Source organism: Centroberyx gerrardi, chromosome 7, assembly GCF_048128805.1.
Source record: "Centroberyx gerrardi isolate f3 chromosome 7, fCenGer3.hap1.cur.20231027, whole genome shotgun sequence".
Lineage (NCBI taxonomy): Eukaryota > Metazoa > Chordata > Actinopteri > Beryciformes > Berycidae > Centroberyx > Centroberyx gerrardi.
Genome location: NC_136003.1, coordinates 9,014,799 through 9,037,352, shown reverse-complemented (window position 1 = coordinate 9,037,352; position 22,554 = coordinate 9,014,799). Strand labels below are relative to the sequence as shown.

At 45.7% G+C, this 22,554-nt stretch overlaps 1 protein-coding gene across 1 annotated transcript in view; it reads right to left on the bottom strand.

Moving 5' to 3' along the window:
• myo15aa (myosin XVAa) overlaps window positions 1–6,219 on the bottom strand; it is a 43,979-nt gene extending 37,760 nt beyond the window's left edge. The window contains exons 1-8 of the mRNA XM_078284716.1: window positions 6,137–6,219; window positions 5,492–5,555; window positions 5,201–5,310; window positions 4,714–4,788; window positions 1,543–1,633; window positions 1,356–1,361; window positions 226–329; window positions 41–104 (exon numbers count right to left, since the gene is read on the bottom strand). Of these exons, the coding sequence (XP_078140842.1) occupies window positions 41–104; window positions 226–329; window positions 1,356–1,361; window positions 1,543–1,633; window positions 4,714–4,788; window positions 5,201–5,310; window positions 5,492–5,555; window positions 6,137–6,219 (597 nt within the window). The remainder of the gene's footprint in view (window positions 1–40; window positions 105–225; window positions 330–1,355; window positions 1,362–1,542; window positions 1,634–4,713; window positions 4,789–5,200; window positions 5,311–5,491; window positions 5,556–6,136) is intronic.
• Between the last annotated feature and the right edge of the window lie 16,335 nt (window positions 6,220–22,554).

Genomic DNA, 22,554 nt, shown 5'->3' with positions numbered 1-22,554 from the left:
GCGTTCCTGTGTGTTCGAAGTGTGTGTGTGTGTGTGTTACCTGGAAGACGATACGGGACTTCTCCAGTAGATACTGAGAGGTTATGGCACCACTGATCACATCACTGGATAGAGAGAGAGCAGAGAGAGAGTAAACACAAAAGAGAGTAAAATTATAGAAGAGATGATGATAGAAGCGAGATGGGAAAAGAGACCAAAACCTTTCTGTATTTATTTCATACTCACTACTCCAGAAAGACCTCTATGTATTTCCCGAAGCGACTGGAATTATCATTCCGTACAGTTTTGGCATTTCCAAAAGATTCCAGGAGAGGAGCTGCCTCAAGAATCTACAGAGCATTCAAACGTACAATTAATCAACAATAATTATCAGCTCAGTGACAGATATGAAATGGAAATGGGTTAGCGAAACAAAAAACAAACCCTCACAACCAGTTGAAAACTTCAAGCCACAGTGAGTCTATTAATTGTCTCACCAATATCTAACCAGGATGGGAAAACATTGTCCCAAGCTGATGTTAAAATGTAACTTTTTTTGACATAAGCCTTTTTACCACCGTTGTTTGAAGAGTCTTTAAATGCAGGTCTGTAAGCTTAAATATTAAGATTGTTCTGTGTGTTTTACATTTTGCTTATGGCAAAAACAGTTTAACACTAGCTTGAAATATTAAAGTCACAATGAAACAGCATTTTGAGAGCATCTTGCTTCCTTAATTTGATGTATATCCTGTTGAAACAGGATGTTGGGGCGGGATAGGGAGGGATCATTCAAAAGCGTAAACCAATGGGAGATCAGTTAGGGAGAGAAAGGCAGTTTTATTTGATGGGAAGAGTGGATCGGCGGGATTGATCAAAATTATTATTGGTTGGAATTTTTATGTACGCCTACTGGTACAGCAGGGGTAATGACTAAGATAAACCATTTTCCAGGAAGTAAAAGTAATGGGAATATGTTAAAATATATATACATATATATATATATTTATGTGTGTATATATATATATATATATATACTTGGCATTTATTGTTAAATAGGTGTATATTATGAGATGAAAAAGTCATTTTTCATTTCATTGTGACTTTAAGGACTTAAAGGAGTCTTTTCTGTGTCAAAATTCCAACTTTAGTCAAATTAAAGACTAATTAATGCCCATTTATGACACGACATTAGTTGCCCTGGACCCTGGTCGTCCAGATGATCTAAGGGATGTGATGACAGTTAATATAGCAAGGCAGAAAAATGAAAAACTCTGATGAGTATTGTCACACACCACAGCAAAACACAGCAATTCTTATGGCCATGAGAAGATGAGTTGTAAAATGTAAAGCACAAGTCATGCAGGGAGCCCCACTACCTCAATCTGTACCCAGGGAGAGCCATCAGAGATACAGACAGAAATACAGAGGCATTAGTCATTGTTCAAAGGATCTACAATAGACACATTTGTGTGTGTGTAAGCGTGTACGTTTGCAAGTATACATCCATTCCTGTGAGCACTAGTTTGTGCATGGCAGCATATGTGTCTGCATGTGTGTGTGTACCTGTTGGGCGACATTTTGTTTGTGGTGTATTGCTGCAAGGTAGCGAAGGACCAGTTTGGTGGCCTCTGTTTTCCCAGATCCACTCTCCCCACTGAAACACAGTAACACACACACAGGATAACCCCCATCAATATGACATTTCTTTTGCATGTTTTAATATGCAAGCAAATTGTGAGAACCAGTAGCTGATAGTCTATGCTTTTGTTGCACATTCATCAATAAAAAGAGACGATTTCACATGACCTTTCCATTACTTTTGCAGACTATCTATACGGTCAATCCCAGGCACGAAGCTAATATTTCTTTAGCCCAGCAGCCATAGTGACTGGGTGGAATCCAAAATTCCTACAAACCCAAAATTGATTTTTAGAATAGAAAATCTCCACATGATGGTTGATTACCTGTCAAAGCAGCGGGTAGAGTCAACAAGCTTACCAGCCACAGTCAAAATTTACTAGCATTTGGCTATAGTGGTTAGGGTTAATGTGCCATCCTGATCAATCCATGAAATAATAGAAAAAATACAAACATATTTAAAACATTTGAAACATAAGTGTTTCTGAAACAATGGAGGCTCATAACCATTTATGCACCTGCTCCTTTCTGGTCCCCTCACAACAAAAGTACTAGTACACTTTAATGATCCTGGTTCCAAAAGGCAGGACTAACTTATTCAATTTGGCTGCCATGCTGAAAATATATTACAACCCATGCCCTAAGTGATCAAAGCACTGTGAAATCCAGCTATTCTGATGGCAAACTGTTAGCTAATTAAGGCCAAAGTGTGAACATTATCCGCACTGTGAGCCCCACTCCAGAAGGCTTTTATTGATCACTTACGACAGCCATTATTTGATCCTTCTCAGCTCCCCAGCTTGGTGCTTGTGGAATCATTGACTTAATTGACTGTCTATGTGAGACTGGGCTAATCTTGCATTAGGTAAGGCCTTGATTCCACTTTTCCGTTAAACCATCTGAAACGCTCTCACTCACTCACACTCACACACACACACACACGCACACACACACACACATATACTTTACTCAGCACGAACCCCTCACCACTGCCAACAGCTTAACTCTAAATACCACCATTATGTCTGCTGGCCAAAGGGGGGCAGAGGTGTGTGTGTGTGTGTGTGTGTTTAGGGACATTGGCACCTTGACCACATTCCAGCATAAGGTTTCAACTCATGGTCTGGTTAGCCAAAAACCGGGCCATTACTGGTCACCGAACACCAGCCCTCAGTTACCCCTCAACACGCACGCACACACACACACACACACGCACACACACACACTCAAACACACAAACAGTTTCACAGACACTCAGAGACACAAATGCACACACACACAATTACACAAATGATACAAGTGTGCATGTGCACGCACAGACACACACACACACACACACACACATGCTCGGACACAGACACACCACTGAGACATGATCTGCTCCTGGCCCAGACCTGGCTGGGCTTTCCTTACAGGTGTCTCCTTCCGAATACGGCTAGAGTGTTCCAGGTGTGTGTGTGTGTATGTGTGTGTGTGCGTATTTCATATGCGTGTTTCTGAGTGTTTCTAAAAGTATGTGCCTATGCGCAAGTGTGTGGTTATATATGTGTATATGTGTATGTTTGCATAATGTGAATGCAAGTGTTTGCGCATTTGCTTATCTGTATGTGTGTGTGTGTGTGTGTGTGTGTGTGTGTGCGCGCACTCCTCCAGGAGATCGGTTCTGACATGCAGCGAGGCGCCTGTGACAGATGGATGGAGCACGAGAGGAGTGAGGGATGGTTCTGGGTTAAGTTGGCTGGCTGGCAGACTACAGACAGACACTCATGAATTTACAAACACTATTCCAACTGGAGACGGAAACCTGACTGACTGTCCAAGATGCTTCATGGACGCTGTGTTCGACAAGGTTAAATCATTACAAAACCTCCGAATGGGAATATTATACAATGTCATTTGATGCGGGATTGGATATCTTGAGGCTGCACATCATTTCCATGTAAAAATGCACGCGTCTTATCAGCCCAAATCAAGTGGGGCTGCAACAGTGAAGAGCATCCCATCCCCTGTAATTGAGACCCTCTAACTTGCTCTACTTGTCTAAATTCAGGTGTAGAGTATGATTACTGGTTGGACATCTCGGCGCACAAGAAGTGCCAAAACAAAACTTCAGAGCGAAGTACAAAATTTCCTCCTAAACAGCAGCGAGCGAGCATTCTGTCCAGGGAAAGCTGAATTCACCAATGATAGTTTCACCTGCTGTGAAAACTATCTGCAACCCCACTAACCACTAAGAAGAAATAATTTAAGTCTGAGGAGCGCGAAGTTTATTGACATCAGATTACGCGATTTCTGGGTACTGAAGTCCTTAAAACGTTCAAAAATTGAAACAGTTATCTACCACTTGGAGCCACCAAATGTGAAGTTGACCAGTGCAGCCTATCCATGGTGGCCATTTTGAACTTTCGTCACACCCCAAGTAACTCCACCTGGAAGATTGGCTTATATATAAAACTAACATTACTTCAACACGTACAGTAAGTGAGGACTATCTAGCAGTTAGTTACTAGCTAGCTAACTTGGCTGTAGTAGCTAGCTAGATTCTTGAGATCCATTCGTTTCTAATACATTTTACAGTGGGGAATCTGTGAAATTATAAATGTCCGATTTCCAACGTATGATGTGCATCTTGGTACACAAAAGTCAGACAGACCTGGGCTGTACTTGCTCTTCTGGGTAGTTTCCCAACCTGAGTGTGATATAAGTTCAAAATGGCCACCGTGGGAATAAAGGCTGTAGCCCATAGCCGGTTACTTCTACTACTTCTTGGTCGAACCTATAGCCCTCAATAGCCAGAATTTGGGTCAAATGTAACTGCTATGAAGATGGAAGCTAAATAACCTGTCAGACTGTAGTGACATTCAAACCGATCACTTATCCAGAAGGTAACAGTTGAAAACACATTCATTCAGTGAAATGCAACACTGAATAACCTTTGAATTTAAAAGGTTCTAGTTTCCTGTTCTTTGAGGCACTTACTAATTTCAGAGAGTAACTCTGTTTACTTATTTTGTTGTTGTGAGACTGCTTCCATAAGTTATAGTGGAGGAAAAATACTGGTGAAGATAAGCGGATTATAGATAGTCTGCCTCTTACCTGATTATTATGACCTGGTTGTGTTTGGCATCCATCATTTTGGAATAGGCAGCATTTGCTATGGCAAACAAATGCCTGCAGGAGACAAAATAGCTGCATTAGGCTATCAGGAGTCTAGAGAAGAGAAAGCAATGCACTTGGCCCTAAATATTCATCCTCTCTCCTTCCTTCCTCCCTTCCTACCTACCTTAACTCAACCATTCTTTTCTTCCTTCCTTCCCTTCAACAATCATTCTCTCCTTCCACCCTTTTATCAGTTGTCTTTCATTGGAGGAAATGAGGAGTGTCGAAATAGGACACAATACTTAATTACTAATACTTTGTGATAGACATTAGTCCATATTGTGAAATTGAATCACACAAAGTTAATTATTCTGTTGTGTTTTTTAAGATGCTGATGTTATTTCTAGCTTTCATCTAGTTACTTTCCAACTGTCCCTGGCTTTCAGGATTATTAATGCATAGTTAGAGAGTGAAGATGTCTTACGGACGGGTCTCTCCCAGAGCGTGACCCTTGTAATGCAGCACCATGTCTGTCCCATAGATGTTGTACATCTTATAGGGGTTCACAGACACCAGAATACTACCTATGTATGTCTGAAAGAAAGTGAGGAATAGAAAGAAAGTGAAACAGAGAGACAGAGAAAGAGAGGCAGAATTGTAAAATACACATACAAACACTCATATTCAACTCATTGTATAGATTTATAGATTCAACAAATTCTCAATGTGGTCCTAAGGTGGCTATGTGTGTTGTGAGTGCTACTCAGATACTTACATAGATCAGCTCCCTCTCAAACCTTTGCCTCAGGTTTTGCAGGACAGCCCCTTCATGCATCTCCCTGGACACAGAAGCAAAAAGACAGAGGTATTTAAGGCAGTTAGAGAACTTGACAAGACCTCCGTATCAACAGTGACAATACCACAGTGACTCTTGTCCAAACTGCTAACAATCTCAATGTCGTCCTTGACAATCAACTGTCGTGCAACGCTACATCACTGCCACAACCACAGCCTGCATGTTTGCACTGCACTAAATCCAAATTTCGCCTTTTAAGTCCCCTCCAGTGGCTGCCATTGGTTGTTCATGTCAATTTCAAAACCCTATTGTTGGTGTACAAGGCTGCTAACTGAGACTGCAGTTTTTAACTTAAAATTATGACTAGCCAAATAGAATAAAGGCTTTTTAAACACATTTTTGTAGTGCCTTGGATCCTCTTTTCCACGTTTTACTATTGCACTCACTGTAAGTTGCTCTGGCAAAGAGTTACCTTACTGTCTAAAATGTAAAATGTAATGTAAATGATGTGTAATGTAAATGACGTTCACAAGACTAATTATATAATGAGTTAAGCAAATTTGTGTGTATGTGTGTGTGTGTGTGTGTGTGTGTGTGTGTGCACATGTGCTTTCTGCTACTTACTCTAGCTGTGTCATATCTTCCACTCCATCTTCCTCTCGTTGGTCCTGGTAAGCCATGGTGGGCAGGCTTCGGATTGAGTACATCTAAAATAGATACACACATACTCGGGACTGAGGAAATGATGCATGTATTGTACAATACACATTATACTCCAACACACAAGGGTTCATACATAAATACATGCACACATACACACTCACAAATGGAAACACCCATTCTCTCTCTTTTGGATTATCTCAATCTTGACTGCAACACTTAACAGAGCTCCTGTTCTCCCTCCTCTCACCAAAGAAACATATCTTTTACACAATTTACCCTATTCTGGACCCTGTGCTCACCACCCTGTAAACTCATTCTAGTCATATTTTCTGCTCTTTCACAAAACCCTTGTACACATTGCCAGGTTACCTTAATAAGCTAGCACCCCTCTGATTACCCCTCCCTGCTGAAAACCAACTCCTGCCCCAGGTTTCGACCCTTTTAAAACCGAAGCTTGATAGAATAGATTATAAATGCAAGATTACATAATTTCACAATACTTAATTTATAGTTCCCAAATATATACTTAGTTATAATGCCTAGTTACAGCATTACCTGTCACATAATCCAAGGACTTTTACCTTGTCATACCAGTGACCCTGTGGTTCCCCCTCCCTGCTGAGAATCCACTGCCCTGGTTCCTGCCCCTCCTGTCTCATCAGGCCCTGGGGATCAAGCAGCTCGGCCCCCCACATGTCCATATCATGACCCAAGGCTTCTATCCCAGGGCCCTGTGCCCAGTGCTGCCCTGGGCCGGATCCCTGGACCTGAGGCGTCACTACAGCATATGAGGATGGTAGGCGGTAAGAGGCCCCTCGGAGGTGAGGGTTCTGCAGGGCATTGGAGAGGTCAAACGAGCGGGGTTCGGGGGTCCTAGGGGCACCGAGCCGGGTCATGATGTTACCATCAGGGAGACGGTAGTTTGCTCCACGGAGACTTGGGTTCTTTGACAAGGCGCTGGAGAGGTCAAGCGAGCGGGGTCCAGGAGTGCTAGGGGCACCGAACCTGGACATGAGGTTACCATCGGGGAGACGATAGTTTGCCCCACGGAGGCTTGTGTTCTTTGACAAGGCGTTGGAGAGGTCAAGCGAGCGGGGTCCAGGAGTGCTAGGGGCACCGAACCTGGACATGAGGTTACCATCGGGGAGACGATAGTTTGCTCCACGGAGGCTTGTGTTCTTTGACAAGGCGTTGGAGAGGTCAAGCGAGCGGGGTCCAGGCGTGCTAGGAGCACCGAACCTGGACATGAGGTTACCATCGGGGAGACGATAGTTTGCCCCACGGAGGCTTGTGTTCTTTGACAAGGCGTTGGAGAGGTCAAGCGAGCGGGGTTCAGGAGTGCTGGGGGCACCAAACCGGCTCATGAGGTTACTGTCAGGGAGACGGTAGTTTGCCCCACGGAGGCTTGGGTTCCTTGACAAGGCGTTGGAGAGGTCAAGCGAGCGGGGATCAGGAGTGCTAGGGGCACCGAAGCGGCTCATGAGGTTACCATCGGGGAGATGGTAGTTTGCCCCACGGAGGTTTGGGTTCCTTGACAAGGCGTTGGAGAGGTCAAGCGAGCGGGGATCAGGAGTGCTAGGGGCACCGAACCGGCTCATGAGGTTACCATCGGGTAGACGGTAGTTTGCCCCACGGAGGTTTGGGTTCCTTGACATGGCGTTGGAGAGGTCAAGTGAGCGGGGTTCGGCAGCGGGCTGAGGACGGGTCACCAGAGTTCCGTCTGGTAGGCGGTAGGTGGCGGATCGGAGGCTCTGGTTTCGGAGAGCGTTGGAGAGATCAAGGGAGCGTGGCTCAGAGGCCTCAGCAGAACCAGGTTGCCTCAGCAGGGATGTGTTTGGGAGTCTGTAGGAGGCACCACGTACACTGGTGTTTAGCATAGCACCAGAGAGGAGAGGCCCAGAGGAGGAGGCAGAGGAAGACGCCTGGGCTTGGTTCCGAAACATCAATGAGGAGCCGTCAGGGAGCCGGTACGATGCCCTACGCATGTCTGCATTCAGCAGAGCACCAGAGAGCATCGGTGATGAGAAAGATGATTCTGCAATCTCACCGTTCTGCTCCTCCTCTCCTGGCCGGGTTAGAATTGAACCATCTGGTAATCGATAAGAGGCCGTACGGACGTTAGCATTGAGGAGAGCAGAGGAGAGCATAGAGGGGTTGAAAGGCTCAGGTGCTGGCTCATTTCTTGTTACCAACGTTCCATCTGGCAGTCTGTACGTAGCTTTACGTACGTTAGGGTTTAACAACGCAGAGGAAAGCATAGGCGAGGAGGGGGAAGGTGCAGGTGTGGGCTCTGTGCTGGTTACCAGTGTGCCATCAGGCAAACGATATGTGGCCTGTCTCAAACTGGGATTGAGCAGGGCAGAGGACAGCATGGGCGAGGAAGAGGAGAGGGGGGATGGACCTAAGGTAGGCTCAGCAGGTTCAGTTCTGGTGATCAGTGAGCCATCAGGTAGTCGGTAGGTGGCCTGACGTAGGCTGGGGTTCTGCAGGGCATTGGATAGCATGGAGGGTGAAAGCCTCCCACCACCACCACCTAAACCACCAGCTGTCACTGGAGCCTCAACCGGACCCTGGGACATCATCAAAGTACCATTTGGAAGCCTGAACCTTGCCCCCTGCATTTGAGAGGTCCGCAGTGCACCAGAGAGGAGCGGGGAAGCTCCTCTGATGCCTCCTTGTTGTTGAGGAATGGTGACAGGAGGAGTATAAGAGATGGGGGAGACAGGGGAGAGGTGCCGCTGAAGAGGTGAGACAAAAGAAGCGCTACGTAGCTGGGAGGTGAGCATGGCAGAGGACAGGTGTGGGGAGGAGGGGATAGAGGGGGCAGGGTTTACTACCTGAGCAGGTGAGAGGACAGGAGTGTAGAGGTTGGCGTTGCGCTGTAGTGGAGAGGAGAAAGAGGCACTGCGCAGGCTGGGGTTCTGCATCAGAGCATTAGATAGAACTGGAGTGGAACCCAGGCCCATCTGCTGGCCCACCTGTCCATCAGCTGACATCATCACCTGCCCACCTGGTATGGGGGAGGGACTTCTCTGCAGAGGGGAGGTGTAGTTCGCGTTCTGCAGATAAGGATTCTGCAGAGCGCTCCCCAGATGAGGTGATGAGGGGGGAGGAGGAGGGAGATTTTGGGGGTAGACTTCATGCTGTAAAAGGGGGGAGGAGGGCCTCTGTAAGGGAGAGGGGTATGCAGTGGTGGAGTAAGGAGAGGAGGGATGAGAGAGAGGAGGAAAAGGAGCACCTCTAACCTGAGGGTTTTGTAGCAATGGGGATGGGGCTGGCTCCATCATTGCGTAGTCATACTGGGTGATATCCTGAGATGGTGGGAGGGTTCCAGGAGGGAGATTGGGGTGAGACATTGGAGGTTGAAAAGACGCTGGCCCCAGACTCTGGGGACTCATCCCCAAACTATGGGCACTCATAGCCCTGGGGAGGGTTCCAGGAGGGAGACTGGGGTGAGGCATTGGGGGTTGAAAAGAAGCTGGCCCCAGACTCTGGGGAGTCATCCCCAAACTCTGGGCACTCATAGCCCTGGGGAGGGTTCCAGGAGGGAGATTGGGGTGAGGCATTGGGGGTTGAAAAGAAGCTGGCGCCAGACTGTGGGGACTCATCCCCAGATTCTGGGCACTCATAGCCCTGTGGGGCAAGGGGGAGGGTGGGTGGGAGAGATGGTGCATGGGTGAGGGTACACGGGAGGGCAGAGGTGATGTATGCCGCAGTGGTCGTGGAGATGGAGGTCTACTCTGGAGCCTACGCACTGATGGTTGGGGAGACAGGGGGCCGCTGTGTTTCAAAGAAGGCTGTGGGGAGACAGGAGGCATCGAGGGAGGTGCTCTGAATGACTGCCTACTTGGAAGAGAAGGCTGGTTCCTGGGCATGCGGACCAGTGGCTGCCCCCTGCCTACAGGTCTGTGGAAGCCCCCTTGCTGGGTACCAAATCGCTTGGACTCCCTGAACCCTCCAGGCCGGGACCCTGTCCTGGCTAACATAGGGGGTCCAGCTACAGCTCCCATCTGGCCTGGGGGTGGCCCTGGGCCACTATGGATAGAGGACCTGAATGGGGCAACATTTTGAGTGACAGGGGGTCCGTGCCTGCTGCGTCTCTGCAAGTAAGGGTTAGCAGGGGACGGTTTGACGGCCCCCATGGGCACATGACTTCGACCTCCAGCACCACCTCTGAGCCTACGAGTAGAGGAGCGGCTAGGGAGTGGACGGCTGGTGATACGTGAAGGGGAAGGAGAGGGGGAACGATGAGGAGAAGGGGGGCGGAAGGCTCTAGGGGGAGACTGGGGTCTGTCAGCGAGAGGGGGGCTACGTCTTAGTTTGGAAGGTAGGGGAGGGGAGGTTGGACGCATCATCTTGGATGCTTGTTTTCTACCTCCAAACAAACGGGGTCTGGTAGCTGGGAGGTATACTGCATCCGGAGGGGGCTGCTGTCTGAAAGAAAGTCTCGGGGAGGGAGGGGGGATCGGTCTCTTCCTGAATGACCCACGGGGCGAAGCTGGGGGACTAGCTAGTGGGGAGCGGGGGCGACGAGTTGATGGGGCCCTGCTTACCCCAGTTCCTCTCCTCCCTCTGGGGAGAGAAGGCTGGGCTCTAATGGACGTCCCTCTCCTGGGGAGCTGTGGAGAAGCAGGAGGGCTGGCTGCTCTCCGCCTGCCCAGTGGGGAGGGAGGCCTTTTGCCTGCCATTGAGGCCCGGGATGTTAGCCCTCTCCTGGGTAAGCGAGGGGAAAAGTGGGGGTCTGGCTGGATATCCATGTGGTGTGGTGGGAGGCGGGGGGAGTGAGGGGCCATTGCCCTAGCTGGGGACCTAGGCCTCAGAGATAGCTGTGGGGAAGGGTGGGGGCTCATTCGTCTCACTGGCCTTGGGGAGGCCATTGGTGAATGTATCGGTGAGTGCATCAGTGGAGGCATCTGTGGCTGCATTGGTGGGACCATCGGTGACATTTGCCCCATCTGGAACATCTGGGGTTCTTGGGGGAGGGACGGGTGATACATTGGGGAGGCAGGCTGTGGTGGGAAGGGAGAGAGGGAGAAGCGACTGGGGGAGACAGAGAGAGGAAGGTGAGTAGGCTGAGAGAAGCGCTCCTGTTGAATGATCATAGCTGTGGGAGAGGGGGCTGGTCTGGGAAGAAGGGGAATTTGTTGTTGGTTCATGATAGGGTGGTACTGGGGTTGCACTGGAGGATAGAAGGGGAGAGGTTGCTCATATTGTATATCCGACATCATATCCAGATCATTGAGGGCCAGACTGGGGGAGGAGGCCCGAGAATAAGGGGAAGGAGGAGGGGGGAGAGTTTCCACCTCTAATCTGTCTCCCCCAAATAGCCTAACCTGGGGCCTGGGGAACCTGAATTGGTCTGTTGAAAAAGGGTCAACAACCGGGTAAGACAGCTGCTCCTGTCCATATAGATATCCCGCCTCAGCTGGATCTAGACCAGCATCCATGGGGAAAGGCTGCTGATAGGGATTATACATAGCAGCAGGGTCTGTATATCCCAGCATTGGGTCATTATACAGGCCTGAATCAACATTATAACCAGCGTACATCATGCCATATGGGTCTGACATCCCATAGTTATAACCCATCTGGTGGTCAGAGTAATCTCCATACAGTTCGGGGTCATATGGGTCATTGAACCCATCCATGCCATTATAGTAACTGTATGGGTCTGCCTCCATTGCATACAGCATTCCATCATCACCGTAGTAATATTCCATCTCTTCATCGTCGTAGAAATCATCATACTCGTCACCGTAATAACCATAAGGGTAACCATAGTAATCCACTTCCTCGTCACTGTAGTAAAACTCTTCATCATAGTAAAAGTTACCCTCATCGTCATAGTAACCATATTCATCTTCCCATTCGTCATCATCATAGTAATCCATGTCATCTCCATAAGGGTCATATGGGTCATAGGCCAAGGGTCGTCTAAGGAAGCCCCTTGGCCTCCGCTGGTCATAGTAATCTTCCTCATACCCGTACTCATCGTCATCATACTCATCATACTCATTATACTCATCATACTCATCATAGTCGTCGTAATAGCCTCCCTGTCTCCCCCTGGGGTCCCTGTTAGCAAATGACAGCCGCTTTCGTCCCCGCCCTCCTGCCCGTGCCCCCAACCGACCCTGGCCCTTGGCGGTCAGGAACCTTCCTGTGAGCCAGTTAGCTGCCCCAGCCATCCTCCCTAACACCCAGCTTTTACTCTTAAACTCTGATGCCGTTTTCTTTTTCCCAAACATGCCTTTGAACTTCCCTCCCAGTCCCTTTGCCTCTGTGGCCATTTTCCCCTTCCCTCCTAAACTGGACAGATTTATTGTCTTTTTAGGAGGTGTGCTTTCTTTTGCTTTTTCATCTTTCTTATTAAACAAGCTGAACTTGGATGTGCTCAGGCCAGATAGGCCTGACAGGCCTGGCTTTTTGTCATCAGCTTTGGGTTTAGCCCCAAACCCAAACAACTTGCTGGTGCCAAAAAGTGGTTTAGCACTGGTGGGTGGTTTCTTTTTCTTGGAGATTCGGAGGAAGAGACGGGAAGTGCTTTTAAGGTTTCTCTTGGGTTTTGCTTTTGCCGGCTGCTGTTTAGGGGCCATCATGGCAAAAGGAGAAGCCTTCCCTGTGAGGCCTGTGAGGGCTTTGGAAGCTCCTTTGAGGTGAGACCTGGGGTCTGGTTTCACTTTTGCTGCTGCTAGGCCTTTCTTCTGTCCCTCAGCAGCGAAGCCCAGCATAGCTTTGGAGGCTCCTTTGATGTGGACATCACTCATCTTTTTCAGGTTTACTGCACCCATCCCTTTCTTCGCACGTGGCTTCTCCTCCTCTTCCTCATCCTCCTCATCATCATCATCGTCCTCAGATGGAGGTGAACGTTTAGGAGGAGGCTTAAAACCCTTCATAGCCATGGCCTTGGAAGCTCCTTTCAGGGCTGCTTTCCCTTTCCCTTTATCCGCTGGCTTCTTGGTTACTACCTCTTCTTCGCTGTCTTCACCCTCATCCTCTTCGCTCTTCACCTCCTCCTCTTCCTCTTCTGACCCCTCCTCTGACTCACTGACAGGTTTCTTCCCCTTTCCCTTCTTCCCATCATCCTTCCCTTTTCCTTTAGATGATGGCTCCTCCGCTTTCTTTCTTTCTTTCTTGTCATCCTTTCCTCCTTTCCTTGGCTCCTCCTTGCCTTTCTTGGCTGCTGATTTTGAATCGCCCTTCTTAGGCATGCTGTCTCAGGGCTGAAACCATTCTAAAGTATGGCAGGGAAGGACCAGTGCCCAAACCGGGCTAAAGCGGGTCAGTGTCTGTGTCAGTATTGATATCAACCCGTTCAAGATGAAGACTCCAGACAGTAGAAACATCCTCTTATCCTCTATTTTTTCCTGTCTTTTCTCCTATCTTTCTCCTCCATCTGATCCGTCCTTGCGACACCCCAGAAACACACACTGAAACACACTCTGTCCCCAAGTCAGTTGTTCTATAATGCACACTGACACAAACCCAAACCACAGTCCACCAAAACACGATCCAGTAATGGAGTCGGAATCTCAGCCATCAGTGCTCGCTCGCATTACAGTACTTCTTCGAGCCTCAGCAAAAGAGCTGTTGTCTGTGTAAAAAGAGACGGAACCGTGTCTAGGAGTTTTAAATTAAAAAAAAAAAAAAAAACTGGTTAGTTAATTAAAAGGTTGAATATAAAAAACATTACTGTCATTGGTTATATTGTCTTTCTGTGTTACCCACTTGTTGCATCTGGCTCACTCACTTGTTCAGCAGTGAAGTCCTTAAAAATATATAATCCACCATAGCAAAAAAATACTAGTAAAATCCCGGTATTGTTCCTCTTTGAACGTTTGTATCTAACTTTGCAGGGTCACAGGGTGAATAAAAGACCCTACTATCCCGATGACGGTGTCTGTGTAGTCCTTTGTGTGTCTCCCATTGTTGCTGCGTCCTGTGAGTCCGGCGGTGAATCCTTGTCTTGGCCGCTGCACCAACTTTGGCAGGACGTTCCCCCCACAAGGAGAGCTGCTGTGTGTGCGTCGGCGCGAGTCTCGGCCTTCAGGGGTGTCCTCCTCTGTGTCTGTGTGCGTGTGTGTCGCGTCTGTGGGCGTATCCGCCCACATCCACGTCAGCTTGCCTTTGTGTCCTGCTGCAACCTTCTGCATCTCTCTCTGGTTACTGCGACTTCATCCGTCCCCCGTTCACCCCAACCCGAGGCCTCGTCATATCCTCAGTGCATGTGTGTGCGCATGTGAGTTTGTGTGTGTGTGTCTGTGTGTGTGTATCCTCAGTTATAGTTGCAAAGGGCACCTTAATGTATCAGCTATACTGCCTTGGGGTAACCCTATCCGCAGGCTCGCTCCTGTATGAATAATGCAGGCTGGCTGAGCTGTTGCTAAACTGTGTCTGAGAGGCGAAGCCACGCGGAGCCAAAACACGCAGCAGCAGCAGCAGCAGCAGCAGCACAGGCCAGAGCTGAGAGCCCGCCCTGCGGCCAGCAGAGAAGCCCTCTACCCTCTACTGTACATGCACACATGTACTTGATTGCTAGTTGAATACACACACATGCATTTGACAACATACACACCTTCCTATGTACACACATACATACATAGATGTTTGATGCACAAAGATACACGGATCATTTTCAGAAACACAGACTTGTACAAACTTTGTATACATGCATTAATTGTGGTGCTCATACGCAAGCATGCATGAGTCAACACGCACATAATACACATAATACAGGCATTAGAAATGACTAATTTCCCTGAACTAATTCAAAGTACTACACTTTAGCTAATTGCAGCTATTTAATTTCCAGCAAGTATTCACTTAAGTGACTGTCTAAATGTGAAATCATCCCAGAGCACTCAGCCTGATTTAAAGCTTGGAAAAGAAAAAAAAGACACCATCCTTCCCATTTAAGTGTTTTTCCCTTTTTTGTTTTGATTGAATGTTTACATGCTCCTCTAAATGCTGATCCTAGTGGCCATGAAACCCATTGATAACTTTTTGTGTAAGTTAATAAATGGGTTGATATGAAACTGAAAATGTTTTTTCATTCCTGGAAAGTTTACATTTTGGAAATTGTGTTTCATTCTCAATTGACGTTGCCATTTACTATACAAAATCCATTGGAATTAAGCTTCTATATGATAATCAAACAAAGACAAACCTTTTCCACACTATTTGTCTTGTCATCACCATGACTGGCTGCCATACTTGTCCACTACACACACACACCCACACCCACACACACACACACATATAGGCTACACACATCTCTCCCCTGTCGGTAGTAGTGCATGGTTTAACATGGGGTTCGGGGTGGTGCGGGGCGTGACAACATTACGTAAATGGCTGATGCTAATTCATTGATGATGGGCTGATGTTAATTCATTGATGATGGGCTGATATTCCAGGAGGTCATCTCGGTGGCAGATATGAATGTTTAATGGCTGCCCTGTGTTCAGCCTACGCAGCATGGATAAAACATTCATCGCAGACGGCTCTAAATATATCGCACAGGGTTAACCCCGCCCCGGCCTGATCCCTAACTGATATAGTATCATATAGCTTAGCATCAGGGGTTAACAGCCAGACACTATAGAGCAGATAGAGGATAAGGGGTAAATAGCAAAACAAAATATGTCAAATATAACCATGTTCTGATAGGATATGAAAAGTAAAGTACTGGAAACAAACGGTGATGTCATTTTTTAATATGGTTTAATGTAAGCGCCAATTAGAGCCATAATCAAAAGCTGTCAGCCTTTCCTTTGCCTCCCACTCATTATTTGATGTGAAATGACTATTACACTGAAGAAAAGTCAACACCTAAAAAGACTAACTCGCTGCCCCAAGTCATTTGCCTCTGCTCACACTTCATTCTATACATGTACTATTCATTTATAAGAACATTCAAACACACAAGCTGACCTGTAACTAAATAGGCAAGATAAATATACATGTATGTATTATCACTTGATGAACTGGAACTTAGTGCCATTTTGTGGGAATCTTAAAACTGTTTCACACCGGTGCGACACGAAAATGCTGGACGGATTTGCGGAATATTCGTGCGGGAATTTTCCGCATGTGAAGCTTACACACCGGGCCCGGTGCGACATTTTCGCATTCTAGTGTTCCAATTTCGCACCAACAGAAAAAAAAATCCTGTTTATTATCTGAGAGAAAATGGACATAGAAAGTAGCAGTCACAACAACGTTATCTTCATTCTTTTAAACAGTAAAAAGAGGAGAAAGTGTTGGGCCCATCCTATTTTGGAAAGGCGGACGGAACACAGAGAGTTTATAGGCTCATCCAGGAGCCAATAACTATCATACTGAAATATGTAGGCTGTAACACAAAGGTCATTCAATAATCAAACTTTCTCCACGATTCAGCAACAACAGCGCTCACACATAAAGCCTATAAGTGATTATTTATTTTACTTATGGAATCGGTATGTATTTTTTTATAGTTATGGCTCTTGTAGCCTAAATAAAAGTTTAAAATGGTATAATATCATTGGGGTGTTTAGGACTACTCATTAGTCCATGATGAATATTTATAATTGAAACCAAACGAATATAGAAAAGAAAGAAGGAGACCATGGAGAGATGGATCACTCAGCTTTTGTCTGGACTACAGGCTTCTGCAGCCAAGCAAAGACCAACAGACCGCATCAGTAACCTAATGTTGCCTATAGGGAAAAACACCACAGCCCACCTCAAAACTTCATCTTTGGAAAAAAAACATCGCAACGAAATCAGCATCTGTGTATGAATTTCTAAAATACAATATATACGGGGAACGGAGGCGTAGCCATTACTTCAATATATTAAATATTACAGGCACATTGCCAAACGTGCTTGAGCAACAAAACGGCACAAAGAACTGAGCAATTAAATGATAAAACAATAACGAATTATAAGGTATTTAAAAAAAACATGACAGGCTCTTTCAATCATCGTGAATTTACTGCATGGAATCCTTGGAATGCGCCATTACGCAGCGCTCAGCTCACGTTTCCTACAGCCTACCTTACAGTGTTATATAGTGTTAAATCATAGGAAATAACCAGTATGGATAACATTTGCTAAATGTGAAATATTTGTAGATATATAATGAGCTCTGTCCATTAAATCCTTTTGGGGACGTGCTTTACGCACGGATGTCCCATTGAAATACAGAAGCACAATATTGCGCAATTAATCTTTCAGTTTATCCACAGACAGAATATCTCATGTTTCATGTCCAGGAGCTCTGTCTCATCACACTGTTGTTCTAAAGGTATGCAATCATATGTGTGAAATTACTTTACATGGAGTTTTGATGGCGCTCAGTTGGTCAGTGGAAGAAAGGAGGAGGGAGAGACTTCACATCTGTCTACCAACGCCCTGTAGCCCGTCATACTGGTGTAATTTGCGGGTATGTTGCAGGGAGAAAATTGAAAAAAATGCATTTAGGTACAATACTCGTTTTTTAGAATTCTGAAAAGGCCTTTAAAGCGAGACCATAGTATTTCCAGTGTTTCAGAAATTGAAATTTAAAATCTCAACACCAGCCCATGGCCTTTCTAGTGTTAATAGAAAAAAATACACCAAAATACTGATATTACAATGGTTAAAAAGCCTATGCAGTGGATTTTACATGACGCGGTGCCAATCGACCCTGAGCAACGACTTGCAGTGTGTTTGAGGTGAAACCAGTTGCTGTTCTGGCTACAGCTGTGGAGAAAATAGACCATAGGTTACATATGTTGTCTGTGAAGCGCTACCATACTCTCAGTTTGGCAGGCGATAATTTAATTTGTGCCTATATATCTATATTAGCCTTCCTAGTCCATTGTATGAGTGAACGTGGATCAGTGTGTGCCTCTGCCTCACCTGTGCGTAAAGGCGCACGGCCTAACCATCATCCCCGTACCCAAGCCTTTTAGCGATCGAAAGCCACACATGTGACAATATGTGAAAATGTGACATCATAGAAAGCAAAAGATTTGTATATTTTCGCAGACGGAATGCCGCAGAAGACAAAGTGGTTCCGAATTTTTTTCATGCCGCACGAAAGTTCCGCCCTGGTGTGCAAGCTTCCATTATAATCCACAAAATCATTTTTTGTAAATCTCCGTGCGAATAATCCGCACCGAAAATCGCACTCGGTGTGAAAGAGCATACCATGAGTACATATATTTGTAGTATGGATGGGCCCCCATTTGTGGCATCCCATATGAACTATGTGCAACACTGTAAGTCCATTAAGGCTTTTCTCAGTTTCATTTATGTCCCATCCTTTTCAATGTCAATAAAAAATGATTCCAAAAACCTCGTATGCAATCAATGTTTGAGTCCCTATTGGGTTCTATATTAAACTTTAAAGAGGTAATCCGGGGGAAATCCCTTATGGTGACATCTTTGTTGCTCAGTGCTCATTGCTGTGGTGTTTCTGCAAAGCACTTCCCAGAGATCACCTGTCAATCAACCTGTGTCCAGTACTGTGACGTCTTTTTCCAAAGAAGCTGTAAGGCAACCACAACTTATCCAGCATGCTGCCATGTGTCTTAACCAGGATTATGAAGACTGAGCACATAACACCTGTTCTTAGATCTCTCCACTGGCTTCCACTGAGCCGTAGGATCGATTTCAAGATCTTGCTCCTGGTCTACAAAGCTCTTAATGGTCTGGCTCCACAGCACATTTCTGCTGCTTTCATGCTTATCAGTTAGGAACCAACCAGGTCTGTCAGGTCGTCTGGCACTGATCCTGAGAGTAGCAACCAAAGCTTGTAAAGCAGCTTTTAGCTTTCATGCTCCTAGTCAATGGAATAGTCTACCAGATTATGTAAGATTTGCCATGCCCATTACACTATTCAAAACCCGTCTGAACACTACACTTTACAGCATTTGGTTAATTAGTATATGTTTATATGTGTGTATGTGGATAAAATCGTGGATTATGACTTTAATTCACTAAAAATAGACGAAAGATCTGTATCGCTTCTATCAATTACAGTTAACAGGTTCACCTCCAAGTCTACTTTCCACCGATTAGAGTTGGAAAGACCAATAGCGACGACCTCAGACAGGATCTGAGCAGAAATCTGTATCACGTATCCCCAGGAGCACCGACCATGACACAACTAAACTGTCTGCAGGCTGCACAGCAATAACAACAACAGTTGGTATCGTCTAACTACAGACAGAGATAAGGCCAGAGAGAGAGAGAGGACAGGGCGGACAGGGGTTCAAAAGTTCCCTCCTGTTCATCAGATACACACATAGTGGATGGCATTGGTCACCAAAAAGAGAGAGAAAGGGAGAGAGAGAGAGAGAGAGAGAGAGAGAGAGAGATGTAGTTGATATGTGTGATATGTATCTGCTGTCTGGCTGATGTGGTCTGTTGACTGAGTGAACTGCTAATGAATAGAGCGCAGATGACGGAGATGGAGGAGCTGGAGAAAGAGGAGAGGGAGCTGGGCAAAGGTAAGGAGGGAAAGAGAGAGACAGAGAGAGGTAGAAAGGGGGGGGAAGAAAGACAGAGAGAGAGTTACATCTGCTGTGGTTTGGCGACTCAGTGAACTGCTGATGAATGAACTACAGATCACAGAGATGGAGGAGTTGAAGATAGAAGAGAGGGAGTTGGAAGAAGGGATGGAGGAAAATGGAAAGAGACAGAAAGAGAGGCACTGAAGGGAACTGTCATTGATGAAAGGATGTGACGGAGAGGAGAAAGAGGACCTGAATGTAAAAAGGAGGAGGAGAAGAGACGCAGCTAGGAAAGAGAGAAGGAGAGAAAGACGATTATAGAGAGAAACTGGAGATGGAGAGAGAGGAGGGATGATGGAGAGAGAAAACTGGAGGGATGATGGAGAGAGAGAGAGAGTGAGAGATGAAGGGGAGAGTCTCTTCATCTGCGTGCCAATCACTGACAACCGGCTTTCAGCAAACGCACTCAGCGACACGACGCTAATAAAGGAGATCACCTGGCCAGAGCACAGCCAACAAGCTCATTTAATGACCGGGAGCAGGCACACACACACACACACACACACACACACACACACACATACACACACACACACACACACACACACACACACACAGACACTCTCTCTCTCATAATGGAGATTGCATGTGATCACCAAATGCAGGATGCACTACAGTATTAATAAAGTAAATCATGTGGAGAGACTAGTGATTGACAGCTACATTCACATGCACACACACGCACGCACATACACACACACACACACACACACACACACAGACAGACTGGGGGATTGGAAACACATACCCCATACGCATACATATGCATGCACACACACGCACACACACACACACACACACACACACACATACTCACACATGCACATGCACAGTATACACATGCACAGTATACACACACATATACAGGGGGGATTGAACCAAAATGTATGTCACATACACACACGTATGCATACAGAGTACACACACACACACACACACACACACACACACAGACAGACTGGGGGATTGGAAACACATACCCCATACGCATACATATGCATGCACACACACGCACAAACACACACACACATACTCACACATGCACATGCACAGTATACACACACATATACAGATTGGGGGATTGAACCAAAATGTATGTCACATACACACACGTATGCATACAGAGTACACACACACACATACACACACACACACACACACACACCTGACCAATCGATGATGACAGACTGGCAACAATTGCTCTTATGTGACTTACAGTTGAGTGCACCAATAAAATAAATTCCTAGATCACCAACATTACAAGCAGCTAATAGTGCAGTCCAGACAATATTCAGACAATATTTCTGTGTCCATAGAATGCACCAGTATACTATCATCCTCACTGCTAAGATCTAAAGGCACATAGCCTATATGTTTACGGTGCTGGAGTCTCAGTCAACTGTAACACTAGCAAAACACCAGGGGAAAGCACACACACATGACAGCTGATCTTCACGCTTAAATCATCATTTATTTAACAAAAAAGCCGCACAACACACAGAATGATCTCCCTACAATGATCATGTATGACAGAGAAATGCTGGGTAAAAAGCAAGGGGGGAAAATGTAACGAGAGAGAGAGAGAGAGAGAGAGAGAGAGAGAGAGAGCGAGAGAGCGAGAGAGAGAGCGAGAGAGCGAGCGTCTTTTCAGATAGAGAAGGAGAGACGGGAGGATGAGGAGGCTGGACTCAGGTTTCCTGTAAGCCTTTAAGCCCTATTCAGGTCTTAACCTTCACCCAACGACTTGACAATGGAGAGACGCCAATGGCGACAATCACTGAAGACCTGCCTCAGGGGATCAAACAGCACTTCATCAGATACTAGCCCACTGTACAAAGACCTGAAATAAACTGGTCAGTTGCTATGACCTCAGAGGTGGAAAGTAACTAAGTACTGTAGCTAAGTACAGTTTTGAGGTACTGGCACTTTACTTGATTAATTCCATTTTGTGAGACTTAATACTTTTCCTCCACTACATTTCAGAGAGAAATATTGTACTTTTTCCTCCACTACATTTATCTGACAGCTGGAGTTACTGGTTACGTTGCAGAATAAGGTTTTACATGCAAAACATATGATGAGCTCATAAAATATGATGCATTGTCAGAGTTTAAACTCCCCAACAGTATATGGAGCAGTTAGACCGACAACATTAAAATACTTCTTACAGGTTAATGCTTAAAAAACTTAACACACTGAAAGGGAACATCAGTTCTTTTACTTTTGATATTTCGGTACATTTTACTGCTAATACTTCTAGACTTTTACTTAGGTAAACTTTTGAATGCAAAACTTTTACTTTTAATGAAGTATTTTTCCATTATGGTATTGCTGCATTTACTTCAGTTAAGGATTTGAGTACTTTTTCCACCACTCATTGACCTAATGTATTTGTGGCATGTTACAATTGAATTTGAATAGGACTATGTCAGCTCATGGTACCAAACTCAGATATGAATTTACACTACATTTTAGATTTTAGGTATTTAGCTGATGCTCTTATCCAGGCTGACTTCAGACTTCAGTAATTCATTTCCTTCAATTCTTAGATCATCATACAGAAGCAACTAATAGTAAGAAAGGGCAATTTACAATTTAGGCATATATTTTCAGATCGGTGATGTAGCAGTTATGGCCTTTCAAAGTTTAGTAGTTTAGTAGTTTTTTACCTTTAATTATAGCCTATTATAGGCATTTAACAGACCTTTAACTTTTGTCCATCAGGCCAATCAGTGTATTTTTTTTTAAACTGCTAGAACACAGTGCCAAAGGCATCATCCCTCTAAGTTTAGTCAACATTGGACCAGTGGTATCTGAGATATTGTGTTTGAGTTAAAA